Source organism: Grampus griseus (assembly GCF_964374135.1).
Source record: "Grampus griseus genome assembly, chromosome: 14".
In the NCBI taxonomy this organism is placed as follows: domain Eukaryota; kingdom Metazoa; phylum Chordata; class Mammalia; order Artiodactyla; family Delphinidae; genus Grampus; species Grampus griseus.
The window spans coordinates 59,062,807-59,086,464 of NC_139008.1; the positions used below are offsets into that span (position 1 = coordinate 59,062,807).

At 41.8% G+C, this 23,658-nt stretch overlaps 1 protein-coding gene and 1 pseudogene across 4 annotated transcripts in view; one reads left to right on the forward strand and one right to left on the reverse strand.

The window, feature by feature from the left end:
* Positions 1-21,550, reverse strand: part of ATRN (attractin) — a 176,069-nt gene extending 154,519 nt beyond the window's left edge. For all 3 annotated transcript variants that reach the window (XM_082669774.1, XM_082669772.1, XM_082669773.1), the window contains exon 1: positions 20,776-21,550. In XM_082669774.1, coding sequence (XP_082525900.1) covers positions 20,776-21,401 — 626 coding nt within the window. In that variant the 5' untranslated portion in view covers positions 21,402-21,550. The remainder of the gene's footprint in view (positions 1-20,775) is intronic.
* LOC309832070 (glyceraldehyde-3-phosphate dehydrogenase-like) lies at positions 1,476-2,676 on the forward strand (annotated as a pseudogene). The gene has a single exon. The product of its transcript is annotated as a glyceraldehyde-3-phosphate dehydrogenase-like (transcript).
* Positions 21,551-23,658: the final 2,108 nt, after the last annotated feature.

Consider the following 23,658-nt stretch of genomic DNA (forward strand, 5'->3'; position numbering starts at 1 on the left):
TACAAATCCTTATTACAGAAAAGATAGGATACTCAAACTATCTTCAAGCATAGAACTATATTAGAATAAACTTCTATGGGGGAAATACACGTACACACACAAATTAGTGCACGTAAAACTGGTGAAATCTGAATAAGGTTGATGGACTGTATCAATGCCAATATTCTGGTTGTGCTCTTGTACTATGGTTATGCAAGATGTTACTATTAAGAGAAACGAGTGACAGATATAAGAAATCTATCATTTCTTAGAACTGTATATGGATCGACGATTATCTCAAAATAAAACTTTTTTAAAACTATATATGAAGATTTTGAAACTTACTACAAAACTACTTATTACAAACTAATCAGGATGGTCTGGTACTGACATAACAACAAACATATAGGTCAATGGAACATAACTGTGAGTCTAGAAATAAACCCATTCATCTAGAGTTAACTGATTTTTGACATGGGTACCAGGACCATTCAATGGGGGAAAAATAGTCTCTTCAATAAATGGTGCTGGAACAACTGGATATCCACATGCAACAAAATGAAGTGGAACCACCACCTCACACAGCATGTACAAAAATTAATTCAAAATGGATCAAAGACCAAAATGTAAAAGCTAACCCTATAAAACTCTTAAAAAGAAAACACAGGTGTAAATCTTCATGACCTTGGATTAGGAAATGGTTTCCTAGATAAGAAAGACACTTAAAGCACAAGCAAATGAACAAAAAAAAGAAAGAAAAGAAAAATTAGACTTCATCAAAATTTTAAACTTTTGTATGTAAAAAGCATTATCAAGGTTGTTCTTGTGAAGAACAACCAACAAAATAAGAGGAAATTATTTGCAAATCATATATCTGAAAAGGGTCTAATATCCAGAACATATAAAGAACTCTTACAACACAACAATAAAAAGACAAATAATTTTGAAAATGGTCAAACGATTGGAGTAGACATTTTTCCAAAGGAGATATACAAATGGCCACACAGGCACATGAAAAGATACTAAAAACCAATAGTCATTAGGGAAATACAAATCAAAGCCATAATGAGATACCAGCTTGTACTTACTAGGATAGCCATTCATTCATTTATTTATATAAATAATTTTATAACAATAAATGAATGGGACTTCCCTGGTAGTCCAGTGGTTAAGAATCTACCTTCCAATGCAGGGGACACAGGTTTGATCCCTGGTTGGGGAACTAAGATCCCACATGCCATTGGGCAACTAAGCACGCGCGCACAACTAGAGAGCCCACGTGACGCAACTACCGAGCCTGCGCACCACAACCAGAGAGAAGTCCCCACGCCACAACTAGAGAGACGCCTACGCACTGCAACGAAGAGCCCTCGCTCTGCAACGAAACATTCCACATGCCGCAACAAAGATCCCGCGTGCTGCAACTAAGACCAATGCAACCAAATAAATATTTTTTAAAAAAATAAATGAATGAAAAGCTCTCTGCTCCTCCCGTTCGACAGACAGCCGTGTCTTGTGTGCAGTGCCAGCTGCGTCCCGGAGACAAGATGGTGAAGGTCGGAGCGAACGGATTTGGCCGTATTCGGTGCCTGGTCACCAGGGCTGCTTTTAACTCTGGCCAAGTGGACATTGGTGCCATCAATGACCCCTTCATTGACCTTCACTACATGGTCTACATGTTCCAGTATGATTCCATCCATGGCAAGTTCCATGGCACAGTCAAAGCTGAGAACGGGAAGCTTGTCGTCAATGGAAAGGCCATCACCATCTTCTAGGAGTGAGATCCCACCAACATCAAATGGGGTGATGCTGGTGATGAGTATGTGGTGGAGTCCACCGGCGTCTTCACCACCATGGAGAAGGCCGGGGCTCACTTGAAGGGTGGAGCCAAGAGGGTCATCATCTCTGCCCCTTCTGCCGATGCCCCCATGTTTGTCATGGGCGTGAACCATGAGAAGTATGACAACCACCTCAAGATTGTCAGCAATGCCTCCTGCACCACCAACTGCTTGGCCCCCCTGGCCAAGGTCATCCATGACCACTTCGGCATCGTGGAGGGACTCATGACGACGGTCCATGTCATCACTGCCACCCAGAAAACCATGGATGGCCCCTCCGGGAAGCTGTGGTGTGATGGCCGAGGGGCTGCCCAGAACATCATCCCTGCTTCTACTGGCGCTGCCAAGGCTGTTGGCAAGGTCATCCCTGAGCTGAATGGGAAGCTCACTGGCATGGCTTTCCACGTCCCCACCCCCAACGTGTCCGTCGTGGATCTGACCTGCCACCTGGAGAAACCTGCCAAATACGAGGACATCAAGAAGGTGGTGAAGCAAGCGGTAGACGGCCCCCTCAAGGGCATCCTGGGCTACACTGAGGACCATGTTGTCTCCTATGACTTCAACAGTGACACCCACTCTTCTACCTTCAATGCTGGGGCTGGCATCGCCCTCAACGACCACTTTGTCAAGCTCATTTCCTGGTATGACAATGAATTTGGCTACAGCAACAGGTGGTGGACCTCATGGTCCACATGGCCTCCAAGGAGTAAGAGTCCCTGGACCACCAGCCTCAGCAGGAGCACGAGAGGAAGAGAGAGGTCCTCTGCTGCTGGGGAGTCCTTGCCCCAACTCCGTCCTCCAACACACTTGAGAATCTCCCGACCTCCACATGGTTTCCATCCCAGACCCCCTGAGGAAGGGGAGGAGGAGGGGCTTAGGGAGCCCTACCTTGTCATGTACCATCAATAAAGTACACTGTACCCAAAAAATAAATAAATAAATAAATAAAACTTCAGAAAATAAGTATTGATGAGAACGTGGAGAAAATGCAACTCTCATACACTGCTGGTAGGAATGTAAACTGGTACAGTTGCTGTGAAAAAGTTTGGCACTTCCTCAAAAAGTAAACATTGAGTTACCATGGACCCATCAATTCCACTCCTAGGCAAACACCCAAGAGACATACCCATATGTCCACTCAAAAATTTGTACATGAATGTTCACAGCAGCATTATTCATAATAGGCAAAGGGTGGAAGCAACCCAAATGTCCATCAACTAATGGATGGAAAAATAAGATGTGGTATATGTATACTATGGAATATTATTCAGCCATAAAAAGGAATGAAGTACTGATATATGATACAACATGGATGAATCTTGAAAACATTACACTAAGTAAAAGAAGTCAGTCACAAATGACCACAAATGCCTAGGACAGAAAATCCATAAGCAGAAAGTAGACTGTGGTTGTCAGGCACTGGGAGGAAGGAGGAATGGGGAGTGACTGCTAACAGGTACAGGGTTTCTGTTTGGCATAATGAAAATATTCTGGAATTAGATAGTGATGATGGTTGCACAACTTTATGAATACACTAAAAATCACGTAACTGTACACTTTAAAATGGTGAGTTTTATGTTATCTGACATTTAGATCAGTGGACAGAATTCATAACCCAGGGGGGGAAAATTGTACAGAGGAATTAGAATGAAATAAGAAGTTAGGCAAAAAAAAAAAAAAAGGGACACTGAAAAAATTGACTGTCGAAGAAGACCCTAAATGCGTATTTTTAAAAAGAGTGAGAATGAGGGAGCTGGAAGAGGGAAGAGATATGGGAACATATGTATATGTATAACTGATTCACTTTGTTATAACGCAGAAACTAACACACCATTGTAAAGCAATTTTACTCCAATAAAGATGTTTTTTAAAAAAAAAGAGTGAGAATGGTTAACAAACTGCTATAAAATTTGCAGGTACCCAATAAATTTTGTAAAGTAATATAATGGATTTTTTCAGTAACTCTATTTATAATACACCAGAAATGACATTCTTTGCAACTACATAAAGACCTTTTTTAAAAATGGTGTATGTCAACTGCATGTTAACCTAAAAGTACTCAAGAAAGTAAACAGAATTTTTAAATATTTTGGAGGTACTTCAAAATTTGAAGATCAAAGCCCTAGAGAAAAATCATACACAGGTACACAAAGAGATATGTAAAAATGTTAATTGTAGCACTGTTCATAACAGCAAAAGCTGGAAAAATCTAAATGCCCAGCAGCAGAAAACTAGGTAAATAAATTGGAATTCTGTAATGAATATAGCTATGAAATCAACTAGTACTACATTTATCAACACAAACATCTCAAAAGCATAAAAAAATAGGTTTAGGAGTGGGAAAAAAACATATTACAGAATGATTACTTTTTATAAAGTTTGAAAACATGATCTTGTTTTTGGAAATAAGACATTTGTGTGTGTGTGTGTGTGTGTATCTGTAGTGAAATAGAAACATACAAGAGAAATAATAAACATCAACTTCACCACACTAGTTACCTCTGGGGAGAGTTAAGGTAAACAGAATGAGGAAGGAGTAATATAGGAACCTTGGTGATATCTGTAATGCTTTATATTACACAACTTATATAATTATGTAGTAATATTAATATGAAGGAATTCAGAAGAGCTAGGTTGCAAGTACACAGATGTTCATTTTATTATTCTTTGTATCTCTTCCACAAGCTTAAAATATTTCATGTTAAAAGGAAGTTAAAGTTAGCTCAGAGACTGAACCAGCACCAAATACATGCACCAAAGCAACCAGTTACTTGGTCAGGGTTGGTCAGTGTTTCTCAACCAGGAGTCCAAATGATGTTCCAATTAAAAGACAGTAATGGTATCTATTAAAAGAGACGCATAAGACATGATATTTAAATACATTTTAGGGAAGGGTACGAAATGAACCTAATTCTTCAAATTTGCCTCAAGATCATCTTGCTAAACCTTCTGATTAAAATCCTTGTATAGGGGAAATCCAGGAAGATGGCGGAAGGGTAAGACGCGGAGATCACCTTCCTCCCCACAGATACACCAGAAATACATCTACACGTGGAACAACTCCTACAGAACACCTACTGAACGCTGGCAGAAGACCTCAGACCTCCCAAAAGGCAAGAAACTCCCCACGTACCTGGGTAGGGCAAAAGAAAAAAGAATAAAGAGAGACAAAAGAATAGGGATGGGACCTGCACCAGTGGGCAGGAGCTGTGACGGAGGAAAGGTTTCCACACACTAGGAAGCCCCTTCGCGGTCGGAGACTGCGGGTGGCAGAGGGGGGAAGCTTCGGAGCCGAGGAGGAGAGTGCAGCAACAGGGGCGCGGAAGGCAAAGCGGAGAGATTCCTGCACAGAGGATCGGTGCGACCAGCACTCACCAGCCCGAGAGGCTTGTCTGCTCACCGGCTGGGGCGGGCGGGGACTGGGAGCTGAGGCTCGGGCTTCAGTCGGAGCAAAGGGAGAGGACTGGGGTTGGCAGCGTGAACACAGCCTGCAGGGGGTTAGTGCACCACGGCTAGCCTGGAGGGAGTCCGGGGAACAGTCTAGACCTGTCGAAGAAGCAAGAGACTTTTTCCTCCCTCTTTGTTTCCTGGTGTGCAAGGATAGGGGATTAAGAGCGCTGCTTAAAGGACCTCCAGAGACAGGCGCGAGCCACGGCTAACAGCGCGGATCCCAGAGACGGGCATGAGACGCTAAGGCTGCTGCTGCCGCCACCAAGAAGTCTGTGTGCGAACATAGGTCACTATCCACACCACCCCTCCCGGGAGCCTGTGCAGCCGCCACTGCCAGGGTCCCAGGATCCAGGGACAACTTCCCCGGGAGAACGCACGGCACGCCTCAGGATGGTGCAACGTCATGCTGGACTCTGCCGCCGCAGGCTCACCCCGCACTCCGTACCCCTCCCTCCCCCCGGCCTGAGTGAGCAAGAGCCCCTGAATCAGCGGCTCCTTTAACCCCGTCCTGTCTCAGCGAAGAACAGATGCCCTCCAGCGACCTACACGCAGAGGCGGGGCCAAATCCAAAGCTGAGCCCGGGGAGCTGTGAGAACAAAGAAGAGAAGGGGAAATCCCTCCCAGCCACATCAGAAGCAGCGGATTAGGGCTCCACAATCAATTTGACGTACCTGCATCTGTGGAATACCTGAATAGACAACGAATCATCCCAAATTGAGGAGGTGGATTTTGAAAGCAAGATTTATTATTTTTTCCCCTTTTCCTCTTTTTGTGAGTGTGTATGTGTATGCTTCTGTGTGAGATTTTGTCTGTATAGCTTTGCTTTCACCATTTGTCCTAGGGTTCTATCCGTCCTTTTTGTTTTTTACTTTTTAAAAAAAATTTGCTTAATAATTATTTCTTATTTTAATAACTTTATTTTATTTTATCTTACTTTATTTTCTTTTGTCCTCTTTCTTTCTTTCTTTCTACTTTTTCTCCATTTTATTTCGAGCCGTGTGGATGAAAGGCTCTTGGTGCTGCAGCCAGGAGTCAGTGCTGTGCCTCTGAGGTGGGAGAGCCAACTTCAGGACACTGATCCACAAGAGACTTCCCAGTTCCACATAATATCAAATGGCGAAAATCTACCAGAGATCTCCATATCAACACCAACACCCAGCTTCACTCAACAACCAGCAAGCTACAGTGCTGGACACCCTATGCCAAACAACTAGCAAGACAGGAACACAAGCCCACCCATTAGCAGAGAGGCTGCCTAAAATCATAATAAGTCCACAGACACCCCAAAACACACCACCAGATGTGGACCTGCCCACCAGAAAGACAACATCCAGCCTCATCCACCAGAACACAGGCACTAGTCACCTCCACCAGGAAGCCTACACAACCCACTGAACCAACTTTAGCCACTGGGAACAGACACCAAAAACAACGGGAACTACAAACCTGCAACCTGCAAAAAGGAGACCCCAAACACAGTAAGATAAGCAAAATGAGAAGGCAAAAAAACACACAGCAGATGAAGGAGCAAGATAAAAACCCACCAGACCTAACAAATGAAGAGGAAATAGGCAGTCTACCTGAAAAAGAATTCAGAATAATGATAGTAAGGTTGATCCAAAATCTTGAAATAGAATGGAGAAAATTCAAGAAACATTTAACAAGGACCTAGAAGAACTAAAGATGAAACAAGCAACGATGAACAACACAATAAATGAAATTAAAAATACTCTAGAAGGGATCAATAGCAGAATAACTGAGGCAGAAGAACGGATAAGTGACCTGGAAGATAAAATAGTGGAAATAACTACTGCAGAGCAGAATAAAGAAAAAAGAATGAAAAGAACTGAGGACAGTCTCACAGACCTCTGAGACAACATTAAGTGCACCAACATTCAAATTATAGGGGTTCCAGAAGAAGAGAAAAAGAAAGGAACCGAGAAAATATTTGAAGAGATTATAGTTGAAAACTTCCCTAATATGGGAAAGGAAATAGTTAATCAAGTCCAGGAAGCACAGAGTCCCATACAGGATAAATCCAAGGAGAAACACGCCAAGGCACATATTAATCAAACTGTCAAAAATTAAATACAAAGAAAACATATTAAAAGCAGCAAGGGAAAAACAACAAATAACACACAAGGGGATCCCCATAAGGTTTACAGCTGATCTTTCAGCAGACACTCTGCAAGCCAGAAGGGACTGGCAGGACATATTTAAAGTGATGAAGGAGGAAAACCTACAACCAAGATTACTCTACCCAGCAAGGATCTCATTCAGATTTGATGGAGAAATTAAAACCTTTACAGACAAGCAAAAGCTGAGACAGTTCAGCACCACCAAACCAGCTTTACAACAAATGCTAAAGGATCTTCTCTAGGCAAGAAACACAAGAGAAGGAAAAGACCTACAATAACAAACCCAAAACAATTAAGAAAATGGGAATAGGAACATACATATCAATAATTACCTTAAATGTAAATGGATTAAATGCTCCCACCAAAAGACACAGACTGGCTAAATGGATACAAAAACAAGACCCATATATATGCTGTCTACAAGAGACCCACTTCAGACCTAGAGACACATACAGACTGAAAGTGAGGGGATGGAAAAAGGTATTCCATCCAAATGGAAACCAAAAGAAAGCTGGAGTAGCAATTCTCATATCAGACAAAATCGACTTTAAAATAAAGACTATTACAAGAGACATAGAAGGACACTACATAATGATCAAGGGGTCAATCCAAGAAGAAGATATAACAATTGTAAATATTTATGCACCCAACATAGGAGCACCTCAATACATAAGGCAAATAATAACAGCCATAAAAGGGGAAATCGACAGTAATACATTCATAGTAGGGGACTTTAACACCCCACTTTCACCAATGGACAGATCATCCAAAATGAAAATAAATAAGGAAACACAAGCTTTAAATGATTCATTAAAGGAGATGGACTTAATTGATATTTATAGGACATTCCAAAAACAGAATACACATTTTTCTCAAGTGCTCATGGACACATTCTCCAGGATAGATCATATCTTGGGGTCACAAATCAAGCCTTGGTAAATTTAAGAAAATTGAAATTGTATCAAGTATCTTTTCCGACTACAACGCTATGAGACTAGATATCAATTACAGGAAAAGATCTGTAAAAAATACAAACACATGGAGGGTAAACAATACACTACTTAATAAAGAAGTGATCACTGAAGAAATCAAAGAGGAAATAAAAAAATACCTAGAAACAAATGACTGGAGACATGACAACCCAAAACCTATGGGATGCAGCAAAAGCAGTTCTAAGAAGGAAGTTTGTAACAATACAACCCTACCTTAAGAAACAGGAAACATCTCGAATAAACAACCTAACCTTGCACCTAAAGCAATTAGAGAAAGAAAAACAAAAAAACCCCAAAGTTAGCAGAAGGAAAGAAATCATAAAGATCAGATCAGAAATAAATGAAAAAGAAATGAAGGAAATGATAGCAAAGATCAATAAAACTAAAAGCTGGTTCTTTGAGAACATAAACAAAATTGATAAACCATTAGCCAGACTCATCAAGAAAAAAAGGGAGAAGACTCAAATCAATAAAATTAGAAATGAAGAAGGAGAAGTAACAACTGACACTGCAGAAATACAAAAGATCATGAGAGATTACCACAAGCAACACTATGCCAATAAAATGGACAACCTGGAAGAAATGAACGAATTCTTAGAAATGCACAACCTGACAAGACTGAATCAGTAAGAAATAGAAAATATGAACAGACCAATCACAAGCACTGAAATTGAAACTGTGATTTAAAATCTTCCAACAGGGCTTCCCTGGTGGCGCAGTAGTTGAGAGTCCGCCTGCCGATGCAGGGGACACGGGTTCATGCCCTGGTCCTGGAAGATCCCACATGCCGTGTTGCAGCTGGGCCCGTGAAGCTATGGCCACTGAGCCTGCGCGTCTGGAGCCTGTGCTCCGCAACGGGAAAGGCCACAGCAGCGCGAGGCCCGCGTACCGCAAAAAAAAAAAAAAAAAAATCCTCCAACAAACAAAAGCCCAGGACCAGATGCCTTCACAGGCGAATTCTATCAAACATTTAGAGAAGAGCTAACACCTATCCTTCTCAAACTCTTCCAAAATATAGCAGAGGGAGGAGCACTCCCAAACTCATTCTACGAGGCCACCATCACCTTGATACCAAAACCAGACAAGGAAGTCACAAAGAAAGAAAACTACAGGCCAATATCACTGATGAACATAGATGCAAAAATCCTCAACAAAATACTAGCAAACAGAATCCAACAGCACATTAAAAGGATCATACACCATGATCAAGTGGGGTTTATTCCAGGAATGCAAGCATTCTTCAATGTACGCAAATCAATCAACATGATACACCATATTAACAAACTGAAGGAGAAAAACCATATGGTCATCTCAATAGATGCAGAGAAAGCTTTCGACAAAATTCAACACCGATTTATGATAAAAACCCTGCAGAAAGTAGGCATAGAGGGAACTTTCCTCAACATAATAAAATCCATATATGACAAACCCACAGCCAGCATCATCCTCAATGGTGGAAAAACTGAAAGCATTTCCACTAAGATCAGGAACAAGACAAGGTTGCCCACTCTCACCACTCTTATTCAACATAGTTTTGGAAGTTTTAGCCATATCAATCAGAGAAGAAAAGGAAATAAAAGGAATCAAATTGGAAAAGAAGAAGTAAACCTGTCACTGTTTGCAGATGACATGATACTATACATAGAGAATCCTAAAGATGCCACCAGAAAACTACTAGGGCTAATCAATGAATTTGGTAAAGTAGCAGGATACAAAATTAATGCACAGAAATATCTGACACTCCTATACACTAATGATGAAAAATCTGAAAGTGAAATCAAGAAAACACTCCCATTTACCATTGCAACAAAAAGAATAAAATATCTAGGAATAAACCTACCTAAGGAGACAAAAGACCTGTATGCAGAAAATTATAAGACACTGATGAAAGAAATTAAAGATGATACAAATAGATGAAGAGATATACCATGTTCTTGGATTGGAAGAATCAACATTGTGAAAATTACTATACTACCCAAAGCAATCTACAGATTCAATGCAATCCCTATCAAACTACCAGTGGCATTTTTCACAAAACTAGAACAAAAAATTTCACAATTTGTATGGAAACACAAAAGACCCCGAATAGCCAAAGCAATCTTGAGAACGAAAAACGGAGCTGGAGGAATCAGGCTCCCTGACTTCAGACTACACTACAAAGCTACAGTAATCAAGACAATATGGTACTGGCACAAGAACAGAAATATAGATCAATGGAACAGGATAGAAAGCCAAGAGATAAACCCACGCACATATGGTCACCTTACCTTTGATAAAGGAGGCAGGAATGTACAGTGGAGAAAGGATAGCCTCTTCAATAAGTGGTGCTGGGAAAACTAGACAGGTACATGTAAAAGTATGAGATTAGAACACTCCCTAACACCATACATAAAAATAAGCTCAAAATGGATTAAAGACCTAAATGTAAGGCCAGAAACTATCAAACTCTTAGAGGAAAACATAGGCAGAACACTCTATGACATAAATCACAGCAAGATCCTTTTTGATCCACCTCCTAGAGAAATGGAAATAAAAACAAAAAATAAACAAATGGGACCTAATGAAACTTCAAAGCTTTTGCACAGCAAAGGAAACCATCAACAAGACCAAAAGACAACCCTCAGAATGGAAGAAAATATTTGCAAATGAAGCAACTGACAAAGGATTAATCTCCAAAATTTACAAGCAGCTCATGCAGCTCAACAACAAAAAAACAAACAGCCCAATCCAAAAATGGGCAGAAGACCTAAATAGACAGTTCTCCAAAGAAGATATACAGACTGCCAACAAACACATGAAAGAATCCTCAACATCATTAATCATTAGAGAAATGCAAATCAAAACTACAATGAGATCTCATCTCTCACCGGTCAGAATGGCCATGATCAAAAAATCTAGAAACAATAAATTCTGGAGAGGGTGTGGAGAAAAGGGAACACTCTTGCACTGCTGGTGGGAATGTGAATTGGTACAGCACTATGGAGGACAGTATGGAGGTTCCTTAAAAAACTACAAATAGAACTACCATATGACCCAGCAATCCCACTACTTGGCATATACCCTGAGAAAACCATAATTCAAAAAGAGTCATGTACCAAAATGTTCATTGCAGCTCTATTTACAATATCCAGGAGATGGAAACAACCTAAGTGTCCATCATCGGATGAATGGATAAAGAAGATGTGGCACATATATACAATGGAATATTACTCAGCCATAAAAAGCAACGAAATTGAGTTATTTGTAGTGAGGTGGATGGACCTAGAGTCTGTCATACAGAGTGAAGTAAGTCAGAAAGAGAAAGACAAATACCGTATGCTGACACATATATATGGAATCTAAGAAAAAGAAATGTCATGAAGAACCTAGGGGTAAGACAGAAATAAAGACACAGACCTACTAGGGATGGACTTGAGGATATGGGGAGGGCTTGGAAGGGTAAGCTGTGACAAAGTGAGAGAGTGGCATGGGCATATATACACTACCAAACGTAAAATAGATAGCTAGTGGGAAGCAGCTGCATAGCACAGGGAGATCAGCTCGGTGCTTTGTGAGCACCCAGAGGGGTGGGATAGGGAGGGTGGGAGGGAGGGAGACGCAAGAGGGAAGAGATATGGGAGAAAAAAGAAAAATCCTTGTATAACTTTGCAAGATGTCTCCAGTATTTCAAAAACCAATGTGAAAGGGGAAAATTAAGTGACAATTACAGCCAGTTTGGCCTTTTCATTCAATTTTGAAAAACCATCCACACAGGAAGTATGCTATTTGCAAAGGAATGCTTACATACAGCTGAAAACCACTATCTTTTTATCATTTAGAAACAAAACACAAAAAAATTCTAAGAAATAATTTTTAAAGCACAAATGCATGAATAACAAACATGAGGACAGGAAAGTTGTCTATTTCTATAGTATAAAGCAGAGCCAAATACAATCTCTATTTTAATATATATTCGATCCCCAAACTAAATGTCACTTTTTATTTGTGTATAAATAATGCTTCTCCTTACTCAATTAATTTAAAATACATGTTAAAGAGGGAAAAGAAATTTTTCTTTTTATATTATGAATATCATTACAAATTGTATTCAAAATGTATGTTATAATGTTTAATAGGAAGTTACTTTTTACTATTTAAAATCACCTTATCAAAAATAGGATACATTTTTTAATGTGTAATTAAGGTAGTCCACAAGATTATACATTTTTGTGAAAGGATTTGTGAATCAAAAAATATAGGAAACACTGGTCAAGAGGTTACTTTTGTGTCCCTTAACAGCACCTGACACAATTTCAGCCTCTAATGCTTATAGGCTTATTAATAAACAAATTAGAAAATCCTTAATTAGAATGTAAAAAGTACCAAGAGGAATTAATTGGAAAATTCATTCAACTTAATAACTGTACACCGTTAATGTCAAATTCTAAAACAATAAAGAGGCAATTCAGCCATAACTAAAATTGACTTCTATAAGTGAAAGAGAATTCTAGATAAGTAAACACGTTAATAAATAGCCTGAATTAAGCTTCACTCAAAATGTACTTGAAAAAAAAAAAATGAAAAAAAAATGGAAAAAAAAAATGTACTTGAAAAAACAGAAAACTTAAAGAATTAAAACCTGAAAGGATGAAATCAAACCACGGTCTCAGGTGTTAAAAGAAAAGCAGTTAAAGGGATATGACATCAATAAAAGGAGGAGAAAGAAAAAAAGCAAGGTAAATAAAAGAAATTCACCCTAAGGAGGAAAAATTAGAAAAAGTCAGGCTAACAATAAAGGGCCAGTTTGAAAGTATAGGGAGAAAAGGAAAAATGGAAGGAAGAAAGCAACAAAACGAAGGATTAGATTAGTATATAACATATGAATAAGAGGCAGTTTTGCCATCATGCATTTGGGAAATCACAGAAAATAGTAAAGAGTATAAATGAGAAATAAGTTTCATAATAGGTTAGTGGCTGATGAATTTCTAGATACAATCATTAGGGAAAGTACAACCACAGTTTCATTTCAGTTTTAGGAACAAGATTGTATTTAAAGAGAAAAACCAATATGATTTCTGTTCAACCACGCTAACAGGTACCTACTTCTATATTTAATTCTCAAGATAAAGATAACCTACAAATTTATTAAATAAGTTAATCACAATTAGTAAAAACTGTTTTGATCATAAACATACTCTGCTTTTTTCCTATATATTTATCTGTCTTCTATACTGTAGTAAATAAAATGCATTTGCCTATCTTGGGAACCTTTCACAGAGGTAAAGTTTAAATGTCAGATACCTGCTTTCAAACATATTAGGCATTTATATTAAGACATTCATGCTAAATTTTTCTTTTTACTCAATAAACATATTTTTACCTTTTCATCTAAGTAAACTCTTCCAGTAATCAGCCAAAAGCTTGAAAGATCTGTTATGTATTTTATATAAAGTTTCCACCCAAAATAACATAAATTCACACAACATAAGCACATATTTTGTTGATTCTTCCCATAATCCTCTCTTTTTTCCCTGTCACATATCAAGGGATGAATAACTGCCATTCAATGACTTGGCTCTCAACACAGAACAGTCTTCACTGCAGTAACCTCAACATTCCACATAGTGGGTCCCTCATGGAGTGAATTTCTGATAAACTGGGGGACCAGCATGATACGATATTTTCCAGACCATTCCCAATTTTCATCATCAACACTTACTGAGTATTCACCAAACAGCAGGTTCTAAGAATAGGCAGCGATGTCACTGTCCTCACCCGCCCGGTACTGGCCCCACTTTCTGGTGACAGCGTGTTTTCCGTTTTCCTTCCCCTTTCTCAGTCCTTCCATCTATGAAGTTGGACCCTCATCCCCCAGCTCCAGAGAGGTACTCAACTCAGGTCTAATCCGTCAGAACATTCCCAGGACACTAGCCACAGTGACTGCTTCAGTAAAGGACAAGGGACCAACCAGCGAGACTCTCACTCTTCCTTATCTGTTACACGCTCCTAAGGAAAAGTTACTCTTTTCCAGTGTGATTTAGCTCCTGGAGACATCACATGAAGAGAGCCTGCCTGAAAGTGAGGCCAGTAAAGAGAGGAGAGAGACCAACTGGTCACCTGGATCTACCCACATATGAAGGCAACAATATCCCCTGGACTTTTCTGTCACATAAACCAATAAATCTCTCCCATTTTTTTCTCTTAAGCTTGTCTGAGTTGGGCATCTGTCACTAAAAGAACTTTGATAGAAATTGTATCCAATACAATTTACAAATAGAGTGACAATTAATGAGCCTCTGAATGTGAAACTAGATAAAAAGAGCTAAAGTACAGGGCAGTGAGAACAGCCTGATCCTGAGCTGAAAATTGGCAATCCCAGTTATGCAGTATAAAAGAAACAAGTTAAAACTACTGCCCGCGGTAACAGGGTTTGGATCATGTGCCCAACATGATTGGAACATTGGGAGATTCGGTATTAAAAAGTCAGTAATTTAGACCATGTTATCAATTCCAAGAGGATAAGGCCCAGGTAGGGGTAAAATAGGTGAAGGGGATTAAGAGTCACAAACAGCCAATTATAAAATAAATAAGCCACAGGGATGTAATATACAGCATAAGGAATATGGTCAACAATACTACAGTAATTTTGTATGGGAACAGATAGTTACTAAACTTATCATGGTGATCATTTCATAATGTACGCAAATGTCAGATCACTATGTAGTACACCTGAAACTAACATAATATTGTACATAAATTGTATTTCAATCAAAAAACAAAACAGGGAATTCCCTGGTGGTCCAGTGGTTAGGACTCTGTGCTTTCAGGGCACGGGTTCAAACCCTGGTCAGGGAATTAAGATCCTGCAAGCTGTGCAGCACGGCCAAAATAAATAAAATAATAAAATACAAAAACAAAACAAGAGGATAAGGCCCAAACTCCTTGGTATGGAGTTTAATGATCTGGCCCTAGGTCCCTCTGTATGTTAGGAAGGTTTCTGAGCAAGACAGTGATACATGTTCTCAGGGGATTATATGACACAGGGTAGAATGTATTCTGGAGGTGCAAGAAACCAGCCAGGGTGCAACAGAGGCAGGTCAGCAATAAGGTGAAGGGCCAGGTGCACTAGGATGGCAGCAGGAAAAATGGAAAGGAACACATTTCTAAGACTTTAGAGAAGGGAGAACAAACAGAAGGAGCAAAAGATTACTCCTAAGTTTTGACCTTTGGTTATCTAAAGTAGAATTTGCTACTGAAATAAGGAAGTACAAAGGAAAACACTATTTTTTTCAATGAGGATAAGAAGTTTGGTCTTCGATGTGGCTTAGTATGAGGTGGACAGCACAACATCCCAATAAAGATGCCCAGCAAACAGTGGAAGACAAGACAATGAAATTCAGGAGAAATAAAAGGACAAAAGACAAACACGGCAGTCATATAGGTACAGATGACTTTTTTTTAAGTCATAAAGAATATATAGCAGAACTTCATTCCTTCATTCAACGATAGTTATTGAGCACTATGTCTCAGCCACTGCTCTAGGCTCTGGGAATATAACAGTGAGCAAAACAGATAAAAATTCCTGCCTCATGGAGCTTATATTCTACTGGGAAAAACAGACAAGTCTAAATTTGATTCATGAACATAAATTTAGGGCTTCAGGTTAATACTTCTTAGTAATTACTGTAAGCAAAATAAGTATTTATTTTACCTTCTTATATCAAATTTTATTTTCCAGAATTTTCACTTCACTAGTTAGAAAAACATATTTATGTCCTCAGGCCAGTAGCCAGACAGATTCAAGTAAATTAAGATTTTTGTTTTTTATGCTAGCTTTCCTATTGTAACAAACCTATTTTCCCTCCTTTGTTTCTCAGAGTGTTGGGATTATGTCAGCCCTTCCAAATAATGTCCATAAAGGATGACTCGACTCAGAAAAAATGAGAGGCCAAATGGTATAAAGGAAAGCATATGTTTGGGAATTAGACAAGGCCTGAGTTCAGATCTCAATTTTTCACAAGTTGTGTAACCTTGGGCAAGTTACTCTGTATCTCCAAGCTTCGGTTTACCCAACTGTGAAATGGGAATAACTTCACTCTAAGGATTAAAAAGAATAATTTCTAAAAGGCCCTTGACACAACACCTGGAAAAAATGGAGAAATGCTAGAAAAATGGAAGCAGCTACTGCTGCAACTATTACTACTACTATTACTGCAATGTGCTGTGCACAAAACAGATGCTGAATAAATGCCTTTCTTTTTCTTCTATAGACAGTATTAATATCATGGGCAACTATAAGGCTCTAATTCAGCAGGTTATTGTATTCTAACCTCCCAGAAGTTGTATACAGGAACTTAAAAGAATTAAATGCGTATTAATTTCATAAATGAGCTTAACATCTTTATTTTCTAACTTAATGTGATATATTTATCCTCCAAACAAAAGTTTCGATGGTGATATCACAAGTAGAAAAACATGATTACTGAATCACATAAAAATGAATGGAAGTGGCATTGCTTTAGAAATCATCCACCAAAGATTTCATAGTTATTTTTATTAAACTGACACCATTAACTTTATCCTCTGTAATTAATCATTTCTATAGTATCTTATATTTGGAAAAAAAATTAAGTGATTTTCTAACTATAACCACACAATAATCCAAATTGTAAACAACACCCTCAGAGTTGTTCTGAAGATTAAATGGCACAATATACATGAAAATGCCTGATCCAGTCCGTGGCATGTAGTATGGACTCAGTATGATAACTTTAGTGAAATCTAACCCTCTTATTATCCTACATTCCTTTCAATTAATAAAAAGGACCTTATAACAGCAATTGTAACACAGGATTTATGGAACTAAAAGGCTTAAAAATCACACCAACCTAATGCTGACCCAAACCAGAAAGGTATTCATTCTAATGTCTCGAAGTTTAATAACAAAGAGGTTTGTAAGTTAAATCAAGACCCATACCAACACATAATAAAAACCAGCATTTCACTCTTCCCCTAAAAAATCCTACAACTAAAAATTTAATGAAAGGTTTTTTTTAAAGCCTAGAAATGTAAGTTCCTCTTACTTTCACTTTTTTAAAATATTGCTTCTTTTTTTTTAAGATTTATTATTTATTTATCTTTGGCTGCATCGGGTCTTAGTTGCAGCATGCAGGATCTTGGCTGAGGCATGTGGGATCTTTTGTTGGGCACACGGGCTTCACTCTAGTTGTGGTGTGTGGGTTTTCTCTCTCTAGTTGTGGTGTGCAGGTTCCAGAGCGCGTGGGCTCTGTAGTTTGCGGCATGCGGGCTCTCTAGTTGAGGTTTGCGAGCTCAGTAGTTGTGGTGTGGGCTTAGTTGCCCGTGGCATGGGAGAATCTTAGTTCCCTGACCAGGGATCGAACCTGCGTCCCCTGCATTGGAAGGTGGATTCTTTACCACTGCACCACCAGGGAAGTCCCTTACTTTCCTTTTTTTAAAATGCAAATTCCAGAATCCCACAAAATATAATGAAATTATCAGAATAAAGGTCATAACTCTTTGCCCAGGAAAGAGCACTGACACCAGCTGGAACTGGCTCAAGTGGAGTGTCCACAACAACCAGGGGTGCCCCTTCACTCACGGATGACGCCATTTGAGACAACCAGTGTCAGGACTGGATGTTCCCCCTAACAAGTAGCTTTTCTCCAATCCTCTGGACTGTCCACGTGAACACTTGGACCTGCTTTCTCTATATGTAGATGACTCCAATACTTACACCTGTCCCACAAGGTAGAAACCCTGTAAACACTCCAATCTCAGTATGTGCAAAATTAAACATCTCAAATCTGCTCCTCCTGTGTCCCTGTGTCTGTTAATGCTAACACCGTCCTCTCAATCAACTAAGATAGGATCTAGTTTTCTTTCCTTCACCATCCCCTTCTCTCTTCCCAAGAGCAAGCCAGTTTCAAAGAAAGATCTGTCATTCACCTCTACAATACCACCGAGCACCTAACCCTGCCTCCATTCCCACAGCTTATCTCAAGTTCTCGTTACTGCTGTCCTGACCCATGTCAACAGTTCCAATCTAGTTGCCCACCATCTCTCATGCTTAAAGTGAGTCCACCTTCTCTGAACATTAGACAGACTGATCTAGCTATATATATCCCTCCCCACCCTGTGGGCCCCCACGGTCTACTAAGGCATCCCAGATTTTCAGAACTTGAAGAACTCTCCTCTGACCCAACCATCCATTCACTTGATCGTGGAAGTTCCTCAAATTCAAAATGGTCTGGCCCCATCTTCAAAGGCCATTCCTGCTCTGGCGCCAATCTAAAAGCCTGTAATGTCATGAAAACAAGATGAACTATGCTATTCTACTGCTCACAGGCTAAAGGTCAAAATTCTCAACCCAACCAACAGGGCTCCACAAGGCCTGGCTCCTATCTCACCAGTCTTGCTCCCCTTTGCTCTCTCTGCTCCAGCCACCTGGCTTTCTATCCATCCTGCCATGATCCCTCTCATCTCCAAGACTCTGTACGTACTGGACCCTCAGCACCCCACCTCCCATGTAGGTGGTGGCATTTCACCCTTCAGATCTCAACTCAAAAGCCACTTATTCAGACACTAACCTTACCTTTCCAAACTAAATCAAGTCCTCCGTTTGCCCCCTCCTATTCACTTCCACAGCTTTAAGAAAAATCATAAGAAATTGATTACTGTTCCCAAGCTAGAATGTAAGCTCCGTAAGAGCAGGACTGTGTCTGTCTCGTTAACCACTGTAATCTCATAACCCAACCCAGAGTAGCCCTCAACAAGTTTGTGTAGATTAATGTAGTTCATAAACCAGAACCACATTACCCAGAACCCTAAGTAAAGGTACAAGGCTGGCCCTACAGTACACTAGTCTTGAAATCACTTGCTTTCTCCATAACGACAAAGAGCTCAGCTCTTCAACGTTCTCCGTGTTCCCTTGAAGATCTGACATTACGTGAGTCTATAATTCTACGGTTCCAAACTTCTCTCTCGCAATTCTCTTCTATATACCCTGGCACTAGCAATACTTTACTTTCTGGTCTCCACAATTTTGTCTGCATCCTTTGTTCCATCTGAAATTTTTTTCCCAGTGCCACACTTCCAAATCCTACTATCCTCAAGTACTCAAATCCAACGTCACCTCCTCCTCAAAATATCCCTTGTACCCTCTCAGCTAGTCACACCCTCTCTGCCCCTGAATTCCCACAGGTTCTCCCTTACCTCATTCAGGTCTCAGATCAAATGTCACTTCAAATGAGTGCCTTCTCCTAAAGTTACCAACTGGTTATAATTGTCTATCAGGCCATCCTGACTTACCTTCTTGACAGCACTTACCATTACCTAAAATTATTTGTTCTTTTCTTTCACTTATTTATTTACTTCTTGTCTGTCTCCCCACTAGAATGTAAGATCTATGAGAGCAGGGACCCTGCCTGTCTTGTTCTTCATATTTCCCCACTCTTCCCTATCTGACATCAAAAAAATTCAGTAAATATCTGCCAAAAGCATGAATGACTCTGTAGCCCTTATGATTATGGTTATCTATGTACAAATCTTTCTCTAGCTATATTCCAAACTCCTTGTGGACTAGGCCAAAGTCTGGCTAATCTATTTGTTTGTATTATCCAGAAATCCTTGCACAACTAAAGCAAATAATAGTTAACTACTAATTAATTAATGAGTGATCTCTCCAAGAGGTACTGCCCTGAACCAGGCCAACTCAGAACTCCATATTCTCCAGAAACCAGGGCAAACAGGAACCTCCTTCGATGCCCTCTCCATGACAGACCTTGTTCCAATCCGCCTCCTCCAGTGAGCTTCCAAAGGCTAGTTTCTTCACTTTCCTTTAGCCAATAACCGATGGTTCTTCTATCTCTAATATCTCACAATCCTACCCTTTTCCCTTCTATCTCCAGACAACGAAGCTCTCCCAGGGCCCTGTTTCTTCGGAGTACCCCACATCTCCAATCAGTCCAGGAACTCATCAGGCTCTAGAGAACGAGGGGATGTTCCAAAAAATGTTTAAGGAAGACTGGCTCTCTCACCTTTTCTTTTATACCTCGTTTTTCCAAAAGAGGCCCAGTTTCAGAGACTGGCTTTGAAACTCTTCGGGATCCTAAGCTTTCGTCCCATGTAGTCCGCCGCGCCCAAACCCCTTTGGGGTGCCCCCACCCTTGCCTCGAACCTTTTCAACTTCTCTTACAGGAAGACCCCAGGCCAGAGACGATGACCTCCCAGGAAGCAAATGGTCCTCAAACACCATGGGGCGGCCCTATCCCCCCCACTTTCTGTCGGGCAGCCGCCTCCGGCCTGGGGCCGTCTCGAGCGGCCCTTAAGCCTCGGCCTCTGGCTGAGTCCTACCCTCCGACACCCCCCCACACCACTCACCTGAAGCGGCCCCCGCAGTGCTGGCATTGCTCGCCCACCCAGCCGGCGGGGCAGACGCACTGGCCAGTGCCAGGATTGCAGCGGCCGCCGTTGACACAGGGCCGGTCGCATTCCTTGGCCTCTGCTGAGGCTGAGCCCGACACCGCCGTCGCTGCCGCCGCGGCCTCAGCCGCCCAGGGAAGCAGCAGCAGCGGCGGGAGCAGCAGCAACAGCAGCAGCCGCCGCCGCCGCCGTGGGAGGCGCAGCCGGGTCCCCAGCCCTGGCCTCCCAGCCCTGGTCGCGTCCCAGTCCCGGCACCGCCTGCTGTTCCTGCTCCCGGGCGCTGGCGTCGCCACCGTCCTCCTCCTCAGCCTCGCCTCAGTCGCCGCCGCCGCCGCCACCATCTTCCCGGGGCTGAGACGGTGCCCCACGAACACATATACATACACACACACACACACACACACACACACACACACACAAACACACTCACACACACACACACAAACACGCGCGCGCGCGCACACCACAGGGCACAACCGGCTCTCCTTCCCCTGGCCGTGCGGGGCGGGGCTGTGCGGACGGTGGCTCGGGCGGTCAATCCTGAGGGCGGGGCCGGAGCTGCGCGGGACGAGGGGTCGGCGCATGCGTGCGTGGGCGGTGCACGCGGCCCTGGAGGCAGACCTTTAATGCGGATCCTGGGATAAGGCGAGGCCTTTCCGACCTCTAACGAAGCGCGCTAGTGCTCTAGTTTTATCCCTTAGCCCGGCGAGGCAGACCCTGCGTAGCGGTCCTGAAGCACCCTTTTCCCGTTCGCTGCCTCGGATCCGGTCCCTCTGCTAACCAAGCCAGCAGAGTTGAGCGCTGCGGTCCCGAAGACCCCGGCGCCGGTCATCGCTCTACCCCAACTCTCGCTGCGGGGCAGAAAGGGCCTAGGAGTCAGCGTCGTCGTGTGACGCTAAGTGCGGTACTGTAGCAGTGCTGCCTTTGAGCTTCTGCTTTGTGCTCTGTAGTATAGGGTTAACGAAGTAACACCTGTGTTAAGAACCTAGCGCATTGGCTATGCTCAATAAATGCCTAGAACTGAAGACACAGTGCGCCTCCCTTGATACAGGCTGATTAAGTAGCAGACCAGACCACACACCTTTAATCCTGTACAGGAAGTTTGAGGTTACCTTGCTCCCCGCTATTTGCCCTCCAATCATCTCTGAAGAAAGGGCAGCATAAAATTAGGAACTGGAGCATCCCCCCTCTCCCCCCCTCATACACAGTTCTGCTCCTGGAGCCCTTCTTGTCAGGTAGTTTGTTACTTTGGTGCCCCCCAGTGAAACATGCCTCCTGGCAGTACAACCTTGTGTGGTCCCTGACCCTGGAATCTGGACAGACCTGTGACTCGATTTAACTGAAGAAGAATGTGGGGCAAGTGATGATGTGCCAGTTCCAGTTCTGAGCCTTTAAGAACAACCTAGCAATCTTGATTTTGAGCTCTTGATAGTCCTGAGCTGCAGCTGCTCTTCCACCTTGCTGCAGAGAGACCACATGGAGGAAAAGTAGGAACCCAGTTATCACCAAGAACTGAGATCCCAGACACAAGAACCTGGTGGACCCATCCCAGCTGAGGGACAAAGTCACTGAGGGAAGAAGCCATTGTTCCAGCCATCTCAGCCGTTCCACATTATGTAGAACAGAGAGAAGTCTTTCCTACTATGCCTTATCCAAAATCCTGAGAAATTATAAACTGGCTGCTGTTTTAAGCCTCCAAGTTTTAGAGAGGTTTGTTACTCACCAATAGATAACCAGAACATTGACATAAGCCTTGTGGTGGGATGAATATTCCCATGGCAGCTATCTCATAGTTTGGGCACCTTGCAGTCCGTGGGAAACAAAGAAAAGCCCTCATGTACCTGTGAAGCTTCTCTTCACAGAGCACAGAATTCTAAAATTCTACGATGTACCTCATACCCAGGTCCTGACCTTCTTCATTCTGCATCCCCTTAAGCCTGCTGAAGCTGAACTGCACAACAGCCAGCTCTCCACCCACACATCCCTCCTATTCCTACGTGAAACCCGTTGTTCAGCCTAGGCCCTAGCACTGGCATTCTGGTTTGCAGGTTATGTTTTGCTACAGTTTCCTACATGGCGATGTGCAGGATGAGACAGGAAAATGGAAGACATGGCCCTACCATGGGACAGGCTGACATGGAGCCATGCCCTGGCCTCAGGAGGCACTGCTCCTCCAGGCCAGAAGTGGAACCAGCCTATTCCACCACTCCCCAGAGCAAAACTGAGCTCAGGCTGTGAAGTTTCACGTGACTTTACCAACACCTGAGGTTAACAGGAAATGGCTCGCATCTACACAGCAGCAGTATGGCTGCTCTCCAAAGCTCTCAAAACTTGCTGCAGCAAACATTCTTTTTCTTACTTCTTTAACCTACTCCCTTCTCTGATTCTTTTTCCTTAGCCTTCAAACATGCTCAAATTATCTTGTCCTTAAAAAACAAAATCTTTTCTTGTGACGGGAAGTATTGATATTTTCTTTCTCCTTTACTGTTGTTGTCAGAGTCCACTACACTTTCTGTTTCTGTATGGTGCATTAAAGATGGCTACAAATTCTTTTACACTATTTATGTGGGGAGGTGGGGACTAATCCCCCCACTCCTTGAATCTGTGGTGGCTTTAATGATTTGTTTAACCAGTAGACTATGATGGAAGTGATGTGTTGAGACTTTTGAGTCTAGGTCATAGGAAGTTTTGCAGCTTCCTCCTGAGTGTCTTGGAACACTTGCACTGGGGAAATCCAGCTGCCTTAAAAGAAGTCTAGCTACTCTAAGACTGCCATGCTGTGAGGAAGCCAGCCCACAGCCATTCAAGTCTTCCAAGTTGAGGCCCCAGACATTCATGAAG